Genomic DNA, 22838 nt, shown 5'->3' on the forward strand with positions numbered 1-22838 from the left:
CGCAGGTATCATTTTACATTATGTCATAAGTGACACAGTTACTTTTTTCCTGGATGACTCTTGCTGGAACACAATGTGAAATATTCTCCTGTGTCTTGTAGGTGAGCAGCCACAGAGCACGTAGATTATCTGCTGTGTTATTCCACATTAACAGTTTTGCTAAGGATCTTAGCTCCACACACTTGCTGATTACAGTTTAGCTTGTTGCTCTATGTGTTTTTGGATCGCAGAGGGCAGGACAGCAGGATTTGTGTTGGAGGGCTGCCCTCACACACTTAGCTGGGAGGATTTGTCACACCCTGCTGTGCACTCCTGTAATAGATATCACATTTTGTCACACAACTTAACTCTGCCCTGCCCTTTTTCTGTAGTATTAATAGAAGAGCAATACTCCAGATTTAGTATGGAAATTCGAGTCCAAACACCCATTCTGATTGGGATGAGTAACTTGATATCCATCTGGTCCCACGTGACTGTAGATCTCTGAAACCAGCTGGGATGACTAATAGTTGCTCATATCTGTAGTTACTACAAATCCAAGGTGCAAGTGTCCTTGGCAGAGGGTGTTTTTTCTTTTTGTTTTAATGATAGCTAAGCACACTTTTGTTTTTGATTTTATTCCCTTGTTTGCAACAACAGAGCAACTATACATACGCACATACACAAAATGGCATTCACAGTTGTCCACAGCCAATCTAGAGTGTAATTTGGTTTGAATAATAATTAGTTACGAAAGGGTACACCGTTTTAGCATGTTCATGTATGTCAGAAATGGTTGTCATGTCCTTAAATTTTTTTCCTGTAGAGCCACCCAGCTTACACTTATTTTTTTCTAGTGTAAAAGACTCATAAGTTCTCCAGCCCACTGGACATGAGTGGGAGAGGGCTCTTGCTTCCACCCCATAAGTACAAGGCTTCTAGCAATTAAGGAAGCAAAAGCAATAGCATTTGAGTAATGTCTGGTTACAAAACACATTTGATGTTTCATATTGACATTGACATCCCCCTAATGCCTCGCTGCGCTGTACCTCTGAGGCTTCTCCTAATGCTGATGTGGTATGGCTCTCTTTCAGGCCAGGCACGGTGCTAACAGTACAGGCTCTGTCAGAGGATGACCACAAGTTTTGGATGCAGGCCATGGGTGGGAAGGAACCTGTGAGTCAGCCGCCTGTACTGTGTCATCATCTACCGCTCACACTTGGCTTATGTAGCCCCACTATATTCTGTTTAGCTGCCATCTTATAGAAAACCATCCTTTTTAGTTTAATATACTTCCATTATATATATATATATATATATATATATATATATATATATTGTTTATACTGTACATATATATATTTTCTATATTTTCTACAGATTGGACACTATCTTGGGAGGACTTTCTCTAAAGAAAGAGGAAGTAAGTAGTCGAGCTGTAGCAGACTTTGTATCTGTAAACCAATATTATAAAGTTTATTGAGCGCAATGCTTCACCACATTTCAAGTTTTTTTTTTTCCTCCACCTGCAGTTGATGCCCAGCTGGATGATGTGGGTTTGAGTTTTATGAAGAACTCCATCAGCGCCATAGAGACCAGAGGTGAGCTTCAGATGTGTAAATATGGAAAGGCTCAGTTGAGAGAATTACAAGGTGAATTATTAAACATGAAAAGTGGCAGATGGGTTGCAGGTAACATGGGTGCAGTGTCTGTATATGTACACAAGGGGGCAGACTTGCTCCAATATTGAAACAGAAAGGCTGCCTGGCAGGTACTGCAGGCGGTGTGTACTGTAGATAATACTGATGCCTTTCATTGCGTAGCTCTGAAGTTCTTATTAATTTTCTCCAGTCCTCACATGCTTATCTGACCTCTTTTGCAATCAGAGCCACTTTTGGTCTAGTCATTCTCAACGGGACAAATGTTTCTTTATGCAAGTAGTTATCTATTTCACTGAATTTGGTGCAGATTGCACTGCCAAATTCATGTACCTGCGGCATAGTCTCCACATAAATGTACAGGGTTGTTGTGTGTGTATAATATTCTGTCCTTATTCTTGTTTGCTTTGTTTGTTCTTTTCCCTGTAAAGCATTTTGCAACGTCATTAAGAAAAGTGCTGTTCAAATAAAGTTTCCTTAATGTTATTACTTATCAGGTATTAATGACCAAGGCCTGTACAGAGTTGTCGGGGTGAGCTCCAAGGTCCAGAAGCTCCTCTCATTAATGATCGGTAAGTTAAAGTCTGTTCTTTTCCTTTCTGCTCTGGAAATGTATTTCTGTGCAGAGGGTTTCTGGTAGGAGCTGAATAAAGTTAAAATTTTAATTTATATGCTACTGCACTATCTCTGTGATATTAGGTTGCCCCCAGTTAGCAGAATGTGCTGACGTAATGAATGTGTCTGTCGGGGCGATATTAAAAAAGATAGTGATTGACAATCGGCCCATGACTCAGCCTATCATAGCCTGTCTAAAGTGCAACAAGTGAAGGGGTGTATCTTTGCCTCGCCTCATTTCAGTTTTATATCCCCCAGACAACCAGACAGGGTCCCTCCCATCCACGTCCTTGCACTTTTTGGCTTTTGCTTCATTAACACCCCACTAAAACCGCCTCTTATGTGCTCATGGCTCACTCAGTCCGTCAGTCGCCTTTATGCCTCGCACTTGTCTTGAACCCCTTTCACTCAACTCCCTTTCTATAGAGCTTGTCCTCTGTCCTTTCCATTGCTCCCCGTCTGCTCTCTGGTTTCCTGCCGTCTCCAGCAGACACCAGCTCACTTTCAGCTCTGTGTTCAGAATGACAACAAACTCAGGCAGCCGCCAGCCTGTCTCAGCTTCCTCTCCAAAACCTTCCAGCCTCGCAACCTGCCGACTCATGCTGTAGACTCCATTAACACTCAGCTGCGGCACTCTGAGAAGTTTCTTTAAAGCCTGGATATAGTAAAATAAGCGTTTGTCCGTGGGCTTGACATTCCACATGCTGTTGTGAATGAGAGGGAAATATAGATATTACCTGCACATAAATGTCTGCAAATGTTGGTTTACTGATATTTTCATTTAGATACCTAGAATCTTACTTATACTTTATACATGCAATGACAGAGGTAGTACTACTTCTACACAAACCAACACATTCACAAACATTTCATGCATACAACAGTTCACAGTGAGTGGGTGAAGCGAGCTTTAAACCCTGAAGAAAGACTTCGGATCCTCCCACTCCTCCTCCTTTTCATCTCTCACCCACCGACATGGCCAGGGTCCAATCAGAGAGGACAGAGTGATAGAAAATGAGTCTCCCATCATATTACAGTACAAACAAAGAGAGCAGCACCTATTGAATGTCAGGCAACAATATAACAGGAAGAAGACTGTAAAAGTGAGCTGCGTTCTGTCTCTGACCTGTCCATCGTACAGCATGTGGCAGGGGAGAGCGTGATGTTGGTTGGGATATGGCTATCACTGTTGCTGAGTTAGACTTCTTGGTTCTATAGATATTATTGCAGAGGGAGGCAAAATTTGAGGAATGCTGTGAGATGTTTCCAAAGCAACACTCAATACATTCCCCATTTTCATGTTCTAAGGTGGAAATGACCATTAATCTATCAAACACAGGATCATATTGGCCTGTTTATTCCAGAGAGCTGACCAGATGCTTAAAAGGTTAATGTTGCAACCTTGTGTTGTGGCTAGCGGGCTCGCCTCTTTGAGTTCAGTTCAGACTGGGTCAGCCAGGGCCCTCTAGACTGGTGGTTTTGAACTTGAGGGTCAGGACTCCCACTAAGGGTCAGGTTATGCTAGAACAAAACTGGTTTGCACAATGTGTTGTCAATCAAATGTATTTGTAGTTTTGCCAAATAGCTGCATGAAGAGGGAGTGAGGAGCGGTCGTCTTAGAGAGGGGAGAAACTCTTTTTTTTTTTAAATTTTGTAATCTATATTTCCAACTGTCAACATACATAGTCACAAGGAGAAAATGTATTTCAAATAAATTAATTAATCTCCCCCTCTTTAGCACAGGCTGGTTGGCGTGAAACGCATCACTCTGGTGCAACTGTGCAGGAAAGTCATCACAGACACCTGACGCCAAAATTCTGATATACTGACAATATACAGAGAGCTTGCCGTAGCGGCAATGGGCTCAATCAGCGTTTGGTAAGAGCTTGAATGTAACGGATGTTCATTTACATACAGAAATCCCACACCCTAGCTTTAAATATAACAGCGTACATTTTCAGAAAGTCCTTTCTGGAAGACATTCATAGTGTTGCACTCTGTTGTTAACATTAAAAAAGGACAGAAATAGATGTGCAAAGAAGGAGAAAAGAGTGTTAGAGAGAGAAGTTCAAACTCTGGCTACTTTCTCACCTCCACACTGCTCGACAATCACAGCGCGAGGCGGCCAAAAGTATCGGAAAGTTACAGTAATGGTCAGACACAGCCCCCCTAATCTTACGTTGGGGGCAAACAGGAAGCTTAAGGGGTCACGAGATGATCAAAAAGATAGAAGAGAAATTAAAAGTGAAAGTGGTCATAACATAGGAAGGGTGCAGCCAGTGATGAGGGTGGGGCTGCAAGCAGACGTGACTTCTTCTTAAGGAACAACAAGCCAAAAATGTTGGGAACCACACAAGGCTGTTAAGCAGACACATTTGCTAACTCTCTCCTCCTTTTACCTGTTGGCATCCACCCTGCATCTTCTCCTTTCTTTCAATTTTGGTACCATTTATCACATATCCATATGTTGCATCAATGACACTGAAAATTTCTACACCTCATTGTTTATTTGGGTTAAGGTCAACACCATAGAATTTAAAAGTAGTGGAGGTAGCTATGGTGATGTCCCCTATTGGTTTGTGGCCTCCCATTTTAAAGCATTGAGTTTGGCATTACGGCTGTTGCCATCTTGCTATTTGTGTGACCATATTTTAGTGAGAGGCTGGAGCTGTGGAGGAGTGAGGGGTGGATCTGGCTATCTATTGGCAGACAACCTGTCACTCAAAGTGGCCTGTCTGTACTTATACTTGGCTTTTTTTTTTCAGCCCCAGAGGTTGCTGCATGGCCAGTACATGATAATTGGTTAAAGTTATCTCTCATTTTTAAAATATGTGATGGTCAGGACATTTTTTTAAGTTAAAGAGACAGCACACAAAATCAAACACATTTTTCCTCTTACCTGTAGTGTTATATTTCATCCTAGATTCTTTTGGTGTGAGTTGCCGAGTGTTGGAAATATCTGTCGTTGCCTTCTCTTGAATATAATGGAACTAGATGGCACTCAGCTTGTGGTGCTCAGAGCACACAAAAAAAAACATTTGAAAAACTCAACAGCAATTTACTGGTCTTCCATAATCCACCCCACTGAAGAAAAGACGATTTCAAGAGTTTCCTTGAGCTAGCTAACATTACAGCTCAGCTGAGGAGGACACCATTAAAGTTTACATCATGCACTATCACAAGCACAAGCCTCTCGTCGTATGGGTAGAGGCATGGTTCCTTCTGCGCTGTGATACGGTTTGCGGGTGTAGGTCAATAGAAAGAAACCACTTCCTACATGAAACTGCTCACAACAAGGTCTGTTGATTGTCTAGACTTGATTAACCAGGTCATGATTTCTTGAAAGAGACAGTTGCTGAGTTTCAAATGTATTTTTTGGTGTTTTGAGCACCACAAGCTGAATGCCAGCTAGTTTCATTACATTCAAGAGAAGGCAGACATCTCAGTGGGCGATATCTCCAACGCTCAAAACAATCTAGACTGATAAACAGCACTGCAGGTATGAGGAAAAATATGTATTTTTGATCTGTCCCTTTAACAGACCTTGCTTTCATAATGGATTTATATGGCAAAATGTTTTTCTGCATCCCGGGGTATCATGGGAACTACAGTTCTAACTTTAGCTACTATGCTATAGTCACCATGCAGTGCGGTTATGTCCCCAAGGGCTTTATGTAGATAACTTAGATTAAATAACAAAGAATTATATCTTTGAACTTGCTGCTGCTTTGTGGTCAGCAGTTTCATAATCAATGCTACTTCTACTGCTACTGCCAAAAATATATATGTGTCCTTGACCTAACAAAGTCCAAGTCTGTTTGTGTAAGAGCAGACCACAGAGCCTGTGCAGACCCCATCAATCTCTACTCATACATACTCACTGAGGCACAGCTTTGGCTACAAACACTCTTCAAAAGCATTTGCTTTCAGAGGTTGATGTTGGACAGGCCATTTTGTGGACAGAGCAGGCAGAGAAACACACAGTCCTCCTGGCCGCAGTGCTTAGATGAAATCAGAAACATCAATTTCCACGTAACGCAGACCACCTACCTCCCACGAAGCTAAAGTGGCCTGAGCCCTGTACAGTGTATGTGCCTGACTCACAACACTTCACTGACACATTGCACTTCCCCATCCTCTGTAATTCATCAGAGGTTACTTAAGGTGTGACTAAAGCCCCCTGAATTTTCAGCACAACACAGCCCTGGAGTCCCTGTGGAGCCAGTGAAGTAGTGAGGGATTAATTAAACTTGTAATGAGTATAGAACCAGCAGCCCTCTACAGAAGCTGTAACTTCCTTCCATATCCACTGGGGCTAGACCCGACCCCCAAGGCTGGTAGCACTGCTTTTATCCTCACATGGCTAATTACAAGTTACATATTTATATTACATATTTTGACTTTCTAGACTCTTTGGCTGCTTAATGCAATAACAATACTTAGCTGGTGCTTTGTGTTATCTCAGTCAATGACTTTTCCAGTAAGAATATGATTGTGATTCATTCAGATGAGAAGAGCAACGAAGTGGATCTGTCTACCAATGACGACTGGGATGTTAAGACAATAACGAGTGCACTGAAGCTTTATCTCAGGTAAGAATCAGTGAGATGGAAGACACACAGACACATAAACTAATGTAAACCATCAGCTGTAAAACAATCAATGAGCCAGTCGATAGAAAATTAATTGGCAACTAATTTTATCGTCAATGAATTGTTTGTGAAAATGACAAGAATATTCACTGTTTCCTGCTTCTCAAATGTGAAGATTTGATTCTTTACTTTGTTAAATATGATTGCAAACTAAGTATCTTTGGTTTACAGCATTTGCCGCTAGCGCACTGTTAATTTCTATATAATTGGTACATGAAACCAAAATCTCTCTACTGTATGTCCGTGGTTTGAAATTACCCGGATGATGAGCACTGCCTTCACATCATCAGGCCCACAGAGCCCGCGCACTTGAGACTTAGGGCCGCCTAGCACGGCCTAGCGCAGCTGAGTGGTCAACTTCCACCTGCCAAGCGGCTGACTTCCAGTTTAGCACTCGGCTAACTTGAATGGGGATAAAATAATTTAATCTTATGGCTCTTTTAGACTTTATAAATATTATCAGACTGAATGGATTAAATCTTGATAGTGGAAGGAGTCATTTCACGAATGGTTGTGATGCCCCAAAAAAATCATCCACTGATTTTTAGACGTCTCTTTCCCAATGTAAGTCTGTGGGAAAAAGCCTTTGTGGGACCAATGGCATCATATGACGAACCTCGGAAATTGCAATACCACTTTTTGACCACTTTGAAAATTGGCTTCAAAGCCTTGGGCACCTCCTGGGGGGCCTGGTTTCTACCCAGTAAGCATTGATGATGTTGCCAATACGCTAATAATCTCTTTTGATTACTTAAACTCTTACTGTCACTCACAACAAAACGATTTGGTTAAACCTCCTTTCTGAGTAATGTGACCCCTGAACTAGGTCGAGGCAATATATCAGTATCAAATCATGATATGAGACTAGATATCTTAATAGATATCATAATATTCTCAGTCTTGTATTTCCTTGGTTTTAAAGGCTTCATTACAATTAAGTGATGTAATATTCTGAACTTTCCAGACACCAATAGTCAACCCTACAACATCGATATCAAAGTATTTGGTCAAAAATATTGTGATCTCCATATCACCCAGCCATACCCTGAACACACTGGAGATGCAAGTTTAGTTGTCCTTGTATAGACACATTCAAACGGAGGATGTGACATAACTTGACAAGTCCAGAAACACCTGAATCTGGATTGATCATTTCTGAATCATAAACCACCAAACTGTATTATTCAGAGCTGCCATGTGTCTAAGCAAATCCTTCTCTGACCTGAGAGAACCCCAGCGGTTAATGCAACATTTTCTTTCTCTCTTTTGATGAATACGATCGAGCCTCTGTTCACTTGCATGTGAAACATTGAATCCATTGTTGTCTCTGTCTTTTATAAAAACGAGTTAATTATGCAAAGTGCCTTTGCATAATTAACTCCTTGAGAGGTCACATTGCTTACTGTATGCCTGTTCCACATTCACCAACTCCTTCCTGGTTGACAGATAGTGTGGGTGAAGTTCAAAGATTAAAAATGTAGCAGGGTTGCAAGAAGCTGAGGCAGTTTTTATTTGAATGCCAATTTGTTTTTGTAAACATGTGCGGTTAGCAATAAATTGAGTTGGCTTTGCTGATTTAAATGAAAGCAAAGTTGTGTACTCTGAGTTTGGACTTTGCCTGTTGTCCTTACCAAGAAATACTCACAAGAAACTGATACTTAGATATTTAAACAATTAAATGTCAAATTGAAAAAGCAAAATATTAATTATGATCAAACTGTTGTCAGCTACTTTTTCAGTCATTGGTAACAGTTTAATTGACAGTGATAAAAATATCAAAGCTGTTGATGTTCTGTTTAATTTCCCCTTTTATTTTCACTACTATTAATTAAAAGGCGGGTCCATCTGGGTTCTTTTCTGTGTTTTTCAAGTGGAAACTCCCGCTCAAAATATGGTGACATAGGTTACAGAGCAGATTTTGCTGATAGTGTAAGCACAGAGAGTCAGAAGAGAGTTAGCTTGGATGATTTAAGCTTTGAAGTGGAACATGGTGCTATTAAACCTTTATGTAACCAGGTAAAGACAAACAGAGATTCAATGTGAAACTGCATTTGTACTGTATAAACACATTAATAGATCACCAGTTAGTGTACCTATATTTAGATGGTGGTCAGTATGCTCCCAGTTTGGAGAAGCAGACGGGAGTACTGGGGCATAAAAGCAAAACAGTGTAGCCTACTGCCATGTACGCCACGTTAATGCAGCCCTGACAATCACACAATAACACAAGCAAACTAACCGATGAGCTGCAGTGATAACTAGTAACTTAGTGTGGTCTGCAAAGTAAAATTACTGTTATCAAAGGATTCTGGTGGGTGTGTACAGGAGCAGCAGTAAAACACATTTTATCCTGCTGAAAGAAGGACCACCTCAGCGAAATCAACATCAGTTTAAGTGTACGCTATCTTAACGTTATTTTAAGGCTGCACCTTGCTGTCAGACAGCCCTTTCCAACAAAGAACTGAAGCTGTTATCTCTGCTCTCTTCAGAGTCACCAGACTCCTTTGACAGAAACAGTAATTTTACCTCAGCACACAGGAAGCTGGTGGTCTGTTGCCAACGTGATCGGTTAGTTTGTTTGTTATTGTATGACTTTTGGAACCAAACTAACTTTGGTTTATATGTAGGACAACTTCGTGCACAAACCTACGTCAGGTCCGTGGCAAAAAAAGATTTTAGAAGGGGCCTGGGGTAATAGCATTTTGAGACTGAAACATACATACTTAGACCAAAATTTGAACTGTCAGATTTGAATACATCAGGGACAGGACTGGAAAGCTTTCAGAATGACATAAAAATCTAAATAAATAAATACATAGAATAAAAATACGATACGATATGATACAATACGATACAATAGAGGCGCCCTTTAATGTGCCACAATGAAATCTTTAAAGTGGTTTTTCATGTAATTTTAAGTGTTCACTACAGCATAGGAGTTAGACTATTACCCATCAAGTATTCTGATCAGGATGTAAATGACAAGGCTAACGTTGTGTTGTGATGGGCTGATTTTAAGCTTTAACCTTTTCAAGGAAGCAGTTTGTAACAGTTTGTGGGCTGTGGGACCAATAACCTTCTCTCGTTTCAACTCCCAGCGTAAAGGAGAGCCTCGCTGTGTTTTGTCAGGCAACCCTCACCGCAACATTTAGTCATTTTTAAACGCTGTTTAAGCTAACACAGCATATCCATATTGTTATGCTATATTAAACCATGCTGAGTGTTGCTCTGACTTGTCTTTTACTTTGTGTCTGGCCTGCTGGAATAAAGCAGGGTCAATCTCCTCAGTTTCCTCTGAGGCTAAGTACCTTTGGCCGCTGGCCAGCTGCAGTGTGAAAGTACCTTCAGATGAACTTGGTTATCTCAACGTGTGCACCATCTAATTCCATCCCCTGGCCCGGCCACATTAATCATTGCTGTGTGCAGACCCTATAAAACAGTGTGCCGGCTATTTCTGTCCCCCCCCTCGCTCACTTCAACTCTCTGCCTCTAACCCCCCCCACCCTTCTCTCTTTCTCTCACTATCTCTGTGAAGGAGCCTTCCTGAGCCGTTGATGACCTATGGACTTTACAAAGAGTTTATTAGCCCTGCGAGTAAGTTTGATCACCTCTTCTACCACCACTTAATCTGAGTAAAGACTATAATCAAACAACAGTGTACACATGTGTTGTATCAGTCTGACATGGACATCACTTCAGGCTCTGGGGTCCAATGGTTTGTTCTCCTTTGGTGAGTTATTGAAAACATGCAGTCAAGTGAAAAACAGTGAAATTACTTTTATTAACTCTTTGGAACCTTTTTACTAATTCTTTTAAGTGGCTAATAGTGGTCAGTCCTCTTAAGTAAAGTGTTCATAGTCTGAAAGCTATTGGTCTGTGTATGCCCTGAATGCTGATGAGGATGCATCCACAGCTGTCCTCATCCTTAGACTTTTAAAACACTTGACAAGGGTCTCAGCGTTTAACGCTCTACCTTTATGTCCTCTTACTTACATCCAGAAATTTGCACTGCTATATATAAGGACACTCTTGTCTTGTGTTTTAATATCTATTGCCGACTGCCAGTGAATACAGTCTTCCCACTCCAGTGGCCCAAAAAACCTTTGAGCCGACTTTGGCTTAGACATACATTTTTGACATTTCAGCCTGTTTTACAACACTGCCATTCAAGAATCCCATGTGAGCTTACTGCCCATCTCCATCTAATTTCCACCTGTTTTAACTTGCTACTAAAAATGTGTGGCCAAATAAGCCATTAAAGGTTAAAGCTAAAAGGTTTTAAATGATAAATATGCTGTAATTTGCATGCCCTCTAAGGGTCCGGTGAGTGACCTTGAGCAGCAGAAAGACATGCTTTTTTTTAATTCGCCCACGTAACATCATTTATGTGGGGAATGTTTTTAAAGCAAGCCAAACTTGAATCTTATTACAACAAGTGCTATAATTGGATCAGGTTGACATTTTTATCAGGCGCTCGCAATGCCCTCATAACGAGGGGGAAAAAATGGATTAGCAACGAATATTTTTTTGATGGATGACAGCATCCATAAGCAGCTTTTTTCCATGTTTAAATCCTTGTCGTTCCCATAGTAATGATATTTTGTGTGTGTGTGTGTGTGTGTGTGTGTGTCGGTGTGTGTCGGTGTGTGGGCGGTCAGATGCCCATGTGTGAGGAAATGTTTAAGAGATGATCTTGGGGGGTTTTAACACAACCCTTTTATACGGTAGCGACAGTAACGTAAAGCTATCTCCTTCGCCAGCATAGTGGGCCCTGCTGCCAAATTCTGGGAGGCTTCAAACCATATATCACTTTCACACCTCTTCTTCACTTATTTAAACTGGGATGTATCATCCTCCAGTCTTTATACTTGAGGGGTATAGCCTCCGATCATTGTGTCCTTAAAGGTCTGCTGACTTTTGCTCCATTATTAGTTTTCCAGAATGTATCCAAATTGTGTTTTAGGACTTTTAAAGTAGAAGAGAGTTTATTTCTTCCACAAAGTGACTTTTATTTGGTGTCTGTACTTTATAAACTCTGATTGTGAACTGCTCAGATCAACGCTGTATGTAGTGTATCATCATCTCTTTAAATTTGCTGCCTGCTAATGTTGTACAGTATTCGATCGCAGCTGTGTTGGCTCTTTGCCACCTGAGGAGCACAGAGAAAACCTTGTAGTTTAATGCCGGTGCATGGCTGCTTCTGCATTTGAACAGAGGGCGGTAGTCCAGAGTCTCGCATCCAAGCCGTCCACTGCCTGGTCCACAAACTACCGGAGAGGAATCGACAAGTCCTCGGGCTGCTCATGAAGCATCTGGCCAAGTGAGTCTTCATAGTTACTTGGTCATAGTTCACCCAATCTCCACCCCCTCTCTCTCTCAGTTCTCTCTTTCTGCTCTTCCTGTCTGTCTCCTCATTCTCACTCCACATGCTTTTTTCTCTCTCTCTCCCTCACTCCCACGTTCTTCACTCCCCCTTCCCTGCTGTCACTCTATCTCCTCTCTGTCTACTCAGTGACTGCTGGGTAAGAAAATTGATGCCGCTAGCATCTTAACATTTTTTTTCGGGGGGGTGGGGGGGGCTTTTCATAGGTCATTTTAGGAAGAATTGTGTAGCCTGCCGTACCTGTTCAGCATGCCGTTGTGCAGCCCACCAGTGAAGTGAAATGAAATGGACCTCTCAAATTAAGCCCTCTCTTGAGATTACTCTATGGATAGACCACTATTGTGCATCACTCCATTTGTGAGATTAGATGGGAAGAAAGATTTAAGAAATAATGTTAGCTAACATTACAAGGTTTTACCTCAGCAAGCTTTTTATAAACTAAATATGAGCAAATTGAAGATAAGTAAATAATCCCTCTTCCCTGAGGCAGTGAAAGTCTGGTGGATCTTATTTCATAGAAACCCGCTGCAGAATCAGGCTCTGGTAAAAAGGCAGCGCTATTGAAATTGAATTTGGATTATCCAGCGTGAAATTCTCCAGACTGGAGAGACTCGAATATTTTTCTGAAGTTGGCGTGTGTGCATGTCCTGCAGGGGAAGGAAGCAAAGCCAGAATTTCACACTCCTATCTGAAATGGTTTCAGAGATGTTATAAATGTGAGTTGTCACCAATGTTTTTGTCTTCAAAGGCATCCTTTGAAGCTATTTAAACTGTCTCTCTGCAGATGCACTGCATATCATCATATTTTGAGTGTGAAATCTCTTCACCTGTCCGTATAACTTTTTTTTTTCAAATTGAGTTTTTTTTTCCTCCACTTTTTTTGACCTCCGAAGATAAAGTTTCATCTGCTGAAGGTGTTTCATCTGCTGAATAAAACTTATCATTCCCCCATATCGAATGTCATTACCGTGTTGTTAAAATAACCAGAATAGCCACAGCCAGAAGTATTCATAGTTGTTGCTGGAATTGATAAGGAAAGCCTTATCAGTCGCATGTGTGCAACTTCAAAAAGTCTAGATGCACAAATCTCTCATTTTTGATTTAATGTTATATTCAGTGCAGAGAACTATAAATGCCAAACTGTACATGCAGGACAATTTAATGTTTGGACTGAAGGGTACTGGCAAGGATTTGCTACAGCTTACTGTTGTTGGCAAAAAATGTAAATGTCAGAAGATGTGCTAAAATCCCCCATTTTTAGTTGTCATTCTATCTCAGAATGCAGTGGCTGCTTTATGTATTCGCAGGTTTCAGGGCATCTGTGACAAAATTTTGGATCATCAAGAAAAACAAGAAAACTAAGAAGTGATACACCGACTCAGAAAGATCAAGAAAGGGTTTAAAGTGATCCCTAAAGATAGCAACATCTCATCGTATGCTTGCTCATTGAGGAATTATGTATTATAGGAAGAAACAATACATACTTCAGGGTTTCCTGCAGTGCTTTTTAGCAGAAGTGGGCCACCTTGCCTAAAACAAAGACCACCTCTCTTTTGTATATAATTGAGTTGCAGTTGAAATAATACTCACCCTTTGCAGTTTCACCGGTGGTTTCTGAGGTGGACACTATGTCATAGTTTCTTGCTGGTAAAGTTGCATAACCAGCCATCGTGGGTCACAAGAATGTTGGTACACTTGGAAGAACAATACAGCTATTTATCCATTATGTGAAGAAAAATGGGTGCAGCACAGTGATTTATCATATGCTAGCTCACATGATTGCACAATTATTCATGGGTAACAGTGTGCCTAACATTAATGTTTTGTGCTGTAAATTAAATTATGTTTATAAAAAGGCCAATATATCTTTGCTAATAATTTGTTGGCTTTATAATAATGTGTATTTTCAGACACAATTTAATTGAATAAAGAATAAGATTAAAACTGAAATTACCAAGCAATAATTTGGCAGCCCCCCTTTCGAACTTTAAGGACTGCCCAGGGGTTGCGGACCAGCCATTGAAGACCCAGGAACTAGACTGATCATGAGACCAGAAGCTGCAAGACCTCTTTAAACAGTTTGCATGGGGAAAACCTGTACTGTGTGTCAAGGGTGTTTTTAAGGCAGCTAGCGAGCCATACTTGACATTTGTTTGCCCATATACTTAACTTTTATTTCCATTTTCTAAAACCTTTTTTTTTTAAAGTAGCAACTCATTACAGTTAAAGTACAATTTTGCCCTGTTTCTTTGTTCATATTTAATCTATCCCTTTTTCTATCAAGTGTTCAGTGGTTTGTCACTTTAATATGGTTTTATTTTGTTCTAAGATGAGTTAGTGAGTTGGATTGAAACATATTTAATGCGAGTTGTTATCTTCCTCAGTGTGGCGGCTCACAGTAAACAGAATCTGATGACTGTGGCCAACCTGGGCGTGGTGTTTGGCCCCACATTAATGAGGCCACAGGAGGAGACTGTCGCTGCCATCATGGATCTCAAGTTCCAGAACATTGTGGTGGAGATCCTCATTGAACACCACGAAAAGGTAACACTCAATACTTGGATTTGCCAGACACACGGTGCAGTATTGACTGTATTATCACAAAGTAATACACATAAAACTGAACACTCCAGGAGACGGGAAGTGTCTACTCATAGCAGTGTATCCTGCAGTGGAAGTAATTAGTTCCATATATGTAAGAATAGAGAAAAAGTCTTTTGTGTTATGTTTTATTTTCTTTCAAAATGTCTCTTTTTTGATGCTTTACTGCTCTGACTGCACATCAATGATCCACTCTGTCTGTGCAACATTTTGTGTGTAATTGGGTTTCCACTTGCCATCCAGAACTGCATTTATTAAAAGCGAGGCACCCCAGGCAACACGAGGCACAATGACAACACCAAATCAAATCTGAATCAGGTGACATGACATCAGTAAGCAGCACACAGCACCTTTGTGTTTATCTACCTGGGTGGCGTGTAATTACTTGATACCCAAGGATAATAATGTGCGAGCGAAGCAAAAGATCTAATGTTTGGAAGTCCTGGTCTCTTGGCACTGAGCGCTTTCTTACTATTGTTTGCAAGGTTTGTTTTTTTTTTTCTCTTAAGTTTCGATTTGGCAGTTTCTGTTGGCAGAGAAGTGCACATACTTTACTGTACCTGACACCAGAATTTCATTTGGGCAGAGTCTCAATTAGGGTGTATGTGAAGCTCTTCTCAGCTGTGTTTCCTGTTTGTTAAGGCTGTTTAAACTCGTACATACTCAAATAAAAATCTTACCAGATCCACCTTAGATTCAGCCTCTTTAAGCAAATGCTCCAGCAATGAAAATGCATCATATTAAATAATGGGTCCTTACTGGGCTGTCTGTCGTATCACATTTATTGCTCGCTCTACAAAATAATGAGCAGAAATAAAGTTCTCAGATAATGAGACTTGTACCACATTTAACTTGAACCCTTAGGACAGTGCACCCCTTCACCCAGTTGTTAAGGTGCAGAGGAGCTGGACAGCAGTTTAATATCCAGTCTTTTATGTGGCCAATAGGGGGAGCCCTAAGTGCTCCAACCAGGATTGAACACATTGCATTCTGTTCATTTTCAAAAGGCTGATTATTCTGTAGATTTATCATATACGTTTTATTATATTTGGAAGGTCCTTTGCCTGCCTAAATGAATGTATTTTGCATATGAGTTGTTTCATAACCTGCAGTTCACGGGATCATGTAATCTCCCCAGAATGTCATTAATCGGTGTCAATCCTCAAAGGGGGATAATTGTCCGTGTCAAAAGAGAAAAAGGTTTTGAGATTAGTTTTCTAATCTGTTTTGAGCAGCACTGCACTCTACATAGGATCAGATGAAACCAGGAGCTTTTAGTTTTTTATTTTTATTTATTTATTTTTTATCCTTAAGCTTCATTAGATTGAAGATGATGGGCATTGTGTGAATAATAGCTCCACCCAAGCTCACAAATCTAAAATGGGGTGTGAAAGAATACAGAGGTCTGGTGAAAACCAGTGGGGTATACAAATGTGCAAAAACAACACCAGCAACACAGTGTACACTGCTAGTCGCTGAGACTACCCAGAGGTATCCAACACCGTCCAGGTGATAAAGGATGTAGTGTTAGAATGCAGCAAGAGCATTTTGGAAAGTACAGCGTGTTAGAGCAGGGGAAAAGTTGAGCAGACAGACAGACAGGCATTAACTTCCCTCACAGCTTAGTCCCACTCCAGACTGTTGATACCCCCAGATACCAACAGTAGACTCTGTTTTACATTCACCTCCATCTGCAGAGAGAGGCGAGAGGGAGAGAGGGAGGCAGCAGAAACTCTCAGCCATATCAGATTTCTCACTTTTTCTATCTGCCTTTCTCCTACAAACTTTCTCTCTCATGCCCCCTCCTCCCTGTCTGCCTCTCTCGTTCACACTCTGTCTCACTTTCTCTGCCACTTTCTCTCTCTCTCCTCCCTTCCCTACCTCCCTCCTCTCCTCGTCTGTGATCCTTTCTGCGGCTCTGCTGAGACTTCCTCTCCTCTGCAGCCCTATTCTCTTTTAACTCCACATCTGAAGTTTATATGTAAACACGGCCCGGTGTAAACAGGCTGCGCCAGTTGGCCAGCCCTCCTCGAGCCCAAGTCCTGTTTATTTTACTCTCCACTCTTTCAGAGAGTGGGTCAATTTCTCCGAGGAGAAATGTCACCTTAACTCAGACCCAGATTTCTGGACGGGATGTGATTGCGTTGCATGTGGAGCTGCTCTTGTTTATTTTGGCACAAACAAAATCTTCTCACATGCAGTTTTTAGGGTCCAATCAATGAGCTGCTCGGCTCTCCCTAGGAGCACATGCTGTGGCTGCAAATGGCCTTTTCCATTCATCTACCACTACATAGGGCTTCCGAGTTTCAAAACCCCTTCACTAAGTGAGGTCAGTTGAGGACATGCTGCTGCTACTGCTGCTGCTCGACACTCTGAGTATCTGCACTGTATGTTTAGGCTTGGTTGAGACTTACTGTATTCACATTGTGCATTCAGATCTTTGCAGATGCTCCGGAGTCATGCCCTCTTTCACCTGCTGCCCCAGTATTCTCTGCTCCCACAAGGCAGTCCAAGAAGCTGAGTCGACAGAATCGGCCTCTGGCTGTCTACAATCCACAAGCCCTAGACATTCAGAATGGTAAGAGACATACACGTGTGCACCTGCATATTTTCACACCTCTAGATATCTTAAAGGAACTCAACTAGGCAAAAGACTTATAAGATCAGTCTAAGATTGTTGTATGATCATTATACAAATGTACAAAACGAATTAGGATGATTTTATAAACCTTAGTAATAAGCCTCTTTAGATGTAAACTACCTTCGTAATTCAGAGAGTATGCAACTCACATTTTCATTTCATCATTTACAGAGCCCAACATGTATCAGGGTTAAATTTGTGTAATCATTTGTGTGCGCTAATTACTAATTCATGCTTAAATAACTTGCTTGCCCGAACTTGTAATATCTGTTTTTGAAATAATAGTGCACACAAATGAACAGATCATAAACAACCTGTTTCCCTGTAAAAAAAAAAAAAAAAAAAAAAAAGGGGGGGGGGGGGATAAATATTAAAGATTAGATTTGTTATCCATATGTATGCTAGCCTGATAGTCAGCCATTTTGTTTTGCGTCATCATTTCATCCCAACTTTGTGTTCCTGTTAGCCACATCTTGCCGGAAAGGGGGGGATTTGTTTCGTTTTGCTTTAAGCAATCAGCAAGTGACATATCCATTTAACCGTTGTCATTTTCAGTCCATACGGAAGCTGCAGTTAGAATTGCTGCAAGTATTTTGCTTAACTCTTTTTTTTCTTACAGAGATAAAAGAAATCTGTGGCTTTGTTAGTTTTTTATATCTGCAAGTCCATGCTATTTTCCTGCAAGATGTAGCTGCAGAGTTAAGAAGCTGTTTTCATGTTTTCTGTACAGCAACGTTAATATAGCTAACACTAATGGAAATTAGTGCCAATTAAAATGCATTTCTAGCCAAAAGACAGACATGACAGTTATGTTACATAACTTGCTAACGCGCAACACGCGTACCTTGTGTTTAGAGAGTGCGGAAAATTTAAATCTCACCTGGAAGGAAACATTTATGATTTTAGTCGCATGTAGAAAATGGGGTAGCGTCTTGTGGCCAGAGTGAGTATTACAACAGCAAACACTCGAAAAAAATCACCTAACAAAACTTTTTCACAGGTGAAAAAAAGCATCAAGAAACGTAGAAAGATTATTCTGGCAAAACTTTTCATTACGCCCATTCTAAGTTAATAAGCGGAGATCAGACTTAGAAAATGTATCACCAGAGGTTTCTATTTCTCACTCGCCTCTCAGGGCTTTCATACTCAAAGTATATCAAAGCACAAATTTAGGGTAAATCAAGGATATGAATTGGCAATCTGCATTAACAAGTTTTGAAGTTTAGATCACAACTAAGGAGTTTTTGTGCGCTGATTAACAAAACACACTCAGTTGCCAGTTTTATTAGGTACACCTCATTTGTATCAATGAGAGGGTGCTAAATAACAAACACCTCTCTGTATAACACAAGACAGTTCACAGCACCTCAAACTGCATCTTCCAAGATGATCATAAATTTGAATCAACGCCTCTCCAACAAAGTTTTAAAAGACTGAACATTATAACCTCATAAAGGTCGGATTTGCTGCATGGCTGCTGCATTAGACTGCATTAGTGTAGTTTTAGCTAGTTGTACCTAATAAACTGGCGACTGAGTGAACCCTTGATTCCTGCCGGGCTCACTCACTCAGTCACTCACTGAGGATTAGCTTGTCTGTTCCCTAGTGACCACTTTGAACCATAGCAGTGTCTACAGATGACACACTGAACTCAGTCACCTCATCTCTGTGTTACTATGTGGAGAGATTTGCATCTCTGACTTTGTGTGCCCTTGCTTTTTTGTTTTTCTATAAAATGCCTAAAATAAACTTTCGTTTCCTCTAATGAAATGGGGGGTCATGATGGGGGCCTTGTGACCCCAAACGATCTAACTTTAGCAATTTCTGATCCAGGGCCAGTCAAATCCCTTCCCCGCCATTACAAAAGGAATCCAAATCTGCTTACCAGATTGCCTCTCTTTACCTCCCTCATGGCAGCTTTTAGCATGGGGTAGTTTAATATCAGGGATGAAAGGCGTAATCCTTTTTTAACCTTTGTGTCTTTTATATGAGTCCTACATAATGGTTTTAAACTTTGTTGTCTCCGCGTTCAGCGGGTGAAAGCAAATTTTAAAATGATGAAATGGGCTAGAGAAGAGTGTTTATGTGCACCTGTGGGTCTACCTGTGATGCTGCATGTGTCTAATGTACCTGCAGACAAGACAACATACCATGCATTAATTGGAGTTTGTTTTAGGGAGCCTTACAGTAAGTACAGTGTAGGAGAACAATGCAGACACATTATGACTTTTAGTTAAGGTTTTCAGAACAGTTGTTTATTTGTTATGGGTTTGCTTGAACCTGCAATATCTGGTTTTTGTTTTTGGCTAACTGGGTGCAGCAGAAACAAGAGCACACTTATAAATTGATATGACGAGCTTGTTGGCAAATAGTAGCTAATTCACACATTCAGCAGTTACGGATCAACATTATTATTCATTTGTAGTCATGTTTCTGGCTCTGATTGTGGTCTCTACCAACTTCTGAGAGTAGTATCTGGCTCTTCAGTTGCTGCATGCTCCACTGTGTTCACCAGCTAGTCATCTGTCTGCTCTTTGGTGCTGAGCAGGTAGTGAACACAGGGGATTTTTAGAGCGTTGTCATTGAACAGTTGCCAGCTGCAGCCAAAAAAAATGAACCGAAACAGAAAAAATCTGAGCTGGACAGATAACAATGAGCTAAAAGTCACTATAAAGCTTAATGCTGAGGGGAGCTTTAGATTTGGGTGATAGTTTTCTGTAGTTTCATCACTATAAGCAACCCGTTTCGCTATGTGTTCACATTGTTATTAGCTACGTTTTTATTATATAACTATCAAGAAAAAGATGTGACATTTCCAGCAAGAGCTACAGTACAAAGTCCCTGACAAAAGGACATAAAACCAAGAAATTCACAGAGCAAAGTGAAATACAGACATTAAAGCTGTTAATGTCTTTCTCATCTCATGTTACATCTGTAAATATTCCATGTTAAATGATTATTAAAGGGACAGTTCACCCCCAAATAAAATTGTTTTCCCTCTCACCTGTGGTGCTGTTTATCAGTCGAGATAGTTTTGGTGGTAATTACATAGTGTTGGAGATATCGTCTGTACAGATGTCTGCCTGCTCTTAGATATCGTCATTAATGTTTCCATCTCGCACTGTCACAAGCAGGCGACTCTTGTCCTTGAGTAGATGCAATTTCTGTGCAGTCATATGGTTGGCGGTTGTAGTTTGGTAGAAAGAAACGAGTTCCTATATGAAATTGCTCACAACAAGGTCTGTGGATTATCTTGAGTGCATCTAGCTCCATTATATTCAAGAGAAGGTAGACATTTCTATGGCTGTTATCTCCAACACCCGGCTGACAAATGGCACTACAGGTAAGAGGGAAATTATGTAGAAGTAAATGAATGAGTTTAATTCCATTAGGGTTGATATTGCAGGGTAAACAAAACACAACAAGCGAATTATACAATACATAAGACCAGTGATGTCGTGGTTGCATACATGGTCCACCCAGAATGTAAAAATACTGTGATTAGATATGGTAATGATTAGGCCATAAGCTCAGCACCAGTTCAGTTTTACTTTGATATGTGTTTGCTGGGAAAAAAAAGGAAGGAGAAATGGTCCAAACAAACTATATATTTTTTTAACATTAACAGCAGTTGCTTCCGTGCCTCTTCCATCTCCCAAAAGCAGGATCTTTACTTGACAGTAAAATTGAAATAAAAGAGCTTGGATCTCCCCAGTGTTTCTTAGGTTCCTGTCTATGACTGCAGAAGTGTATTATTATGAACAATACAAACTTGGTTGTAAGTCTCGCCTGTTTTGACAGCAGTTTGATTCATAAAATCCCCTGTTGATGCAGCATTGCCTTATGTATTGATAAATTATTCAGCTGTTTTATCAGGCAAGCTATCATCAGTACACTGGAATAGGCTGAATCTCCTACTGTAGAATAAACTTAATCAAATGATGTAAGTAATTAAAACAAATGCTTTTTTGTTTGTTTGTTTGTTTGTTTGCTTTCTTCTAAGTGTCAGCAGTGGGAGATAGTTCCAGTCTAGCTACAGATGAGACATCAATGGGCAGCAATGAGTCTGTATCATCCCAGTCATCGTCAGCCTCGGCTTCAGAGGTGCCAACAGAGAAGAGCGAGCATGTCCCACTTAGTGCCACCCTCAGCTCAGGCAGCAACTCCAGGTGAGTGGTTCACTATTGAAGTCCTAGATCAATATGTGACTGTGCAACTATTGATTGTGAGCAGAGTAGAGCCATGAATGAATTGGTATGGTTTAGATTCATGGATTGCAAATGGAATGGAAATATTGGAATGAAATATTTTCACAGTATCCACAGTTAAAGATATACTGTGCAGGATTTTCCTAACAAAATGTATAGACTCATACAGAAGTTATCCCTCTCAATCATCACTTATGACAAGGGTTGGGTTTCATTTGGGTTTTTTCTGACACCAGTGCTTAAACAATACTTTTAAAATGGTACCGGTGCCTGAACTGATACTTGTTTTCAAAATGAAGTGCAAAACAAAGGTCGATGTGAATTTTTATTTATTACCTCTCAACAGTTGAAAGTATACTAAAATACATAAATATGAATGAATATAAAACACTTTTAACAAATTCACGACACATTCACATAATACATAAAAACCTAACCCAACTACAATAATTTGACACTAATTAACCATTACAGTTATTCATTCATTTATTTTCCGTATCTGTTTATTTTGTTGGGGGTCACTGGGGGTCTGGAGCCTATCCCAGCTGACCGGGCCGGGAGGCAGGGTACACACTGGACAGGTCGCCAGACTATCACAGGGCTGACACATAGAGACAGACAACCAATCACGCTCACATTCACACCTACGGACAATTTAGTGTCACCAGTTAACCTGATGTACATGTCTTTGGACTGTGGGAGGAAGCTGGAGTACCCGGAAAAACCCAGACTGACACAGGGAAAACATGAAAACTCCGCACAGAAGGCCTCTCCCACCCAATTGTTGAACCAGGAACCCTCTTGCTGTGAGCTGACAAGGCTAACCACTGCACCACCATACCGCCTATCTGCCACAGTACTAATAACAGCAAAATAAATTCTGAGTTGTGGTCCAGATTTGTCCCACTAACTCAGGAGAGACTCAGCAGCCAGACATTTCTCCATTATCTGTTTATGAGCAGCTGACATTGTCACCACAGTGAGAATAGCTGGTCCACCTTAACAGTCCACCTCAAGTAAGTTTGGTCAGGTTCCAATGGGAGCTAACCTCTCGCTAACTTCGGGGCTAATCCCATTCACTTTAATCAGCAGGTGGCAAGA

The 22838-nt window shown here is 40.7% G+C and overlaps 1 protein-coding gene across 4 annotated transcripts in view; it reads left to right on the forward strand.

The window, feature by feature from the left end:
* Positions 1-22838, forward strand: part of arhgap10 (Rho GTPase activating protein 10) — a 60502-nt gene that overhangs the window by 26206 nt on the left and 11458 nt on the right. For 3 of the 4 annotated variants that reach the window (XM_049571231.1, XM_049571230.1, XM_049571227.1), the window contains exons 11-20: positions 1074-1155; positions 1360-1402; positions 1512-1580; positions 2135-2209; positions 6760-6844; positions 10440-10498; positions 12119-12224; positions 14672-14831; positions 17325-17466; positions 21533-21698. In XM_049571231.1, coding sequence (XP_049427188.1) covers positions 1074-1155; positions 1360-1402; positions 1512-1580; positions 2135-2209; positions 6760-6844; positions 10440-10498; positions 12119-12224; positions 14672-14831; positions 17325-17466; positions 21533-21698 — 987 coding nt within the window. The remainder of the gene's footprint in view (positions 1-1073; positions 1156-1359; positions 1403-1511; positions 1581-2134; positions 2210-6759; positions 6845-10439; positions 10499-12118; positions 12225-14671; positions 14832-17324; positions 17467-21532; positions 21699-22838) is intronic. The other variant, XM_049571229.1, reaches the window with a different exon arrangement.

This window comes from Epinephelus fuscoguttatus, linkage group LG3 (assembly GCF_011397635.1).
Source record: "Epinephelus fuscoguttatus linkage group LG3, E.fuscoguttatus.final_Chr_v1".
In the NCBI taxonomy this organism is placed as follows: Eukaryota; Metazoa; Chordata; class Actinopteri; order Perciformes; family Serranidae; genus Epinephelus; species Epinephelus fuscoguttatus.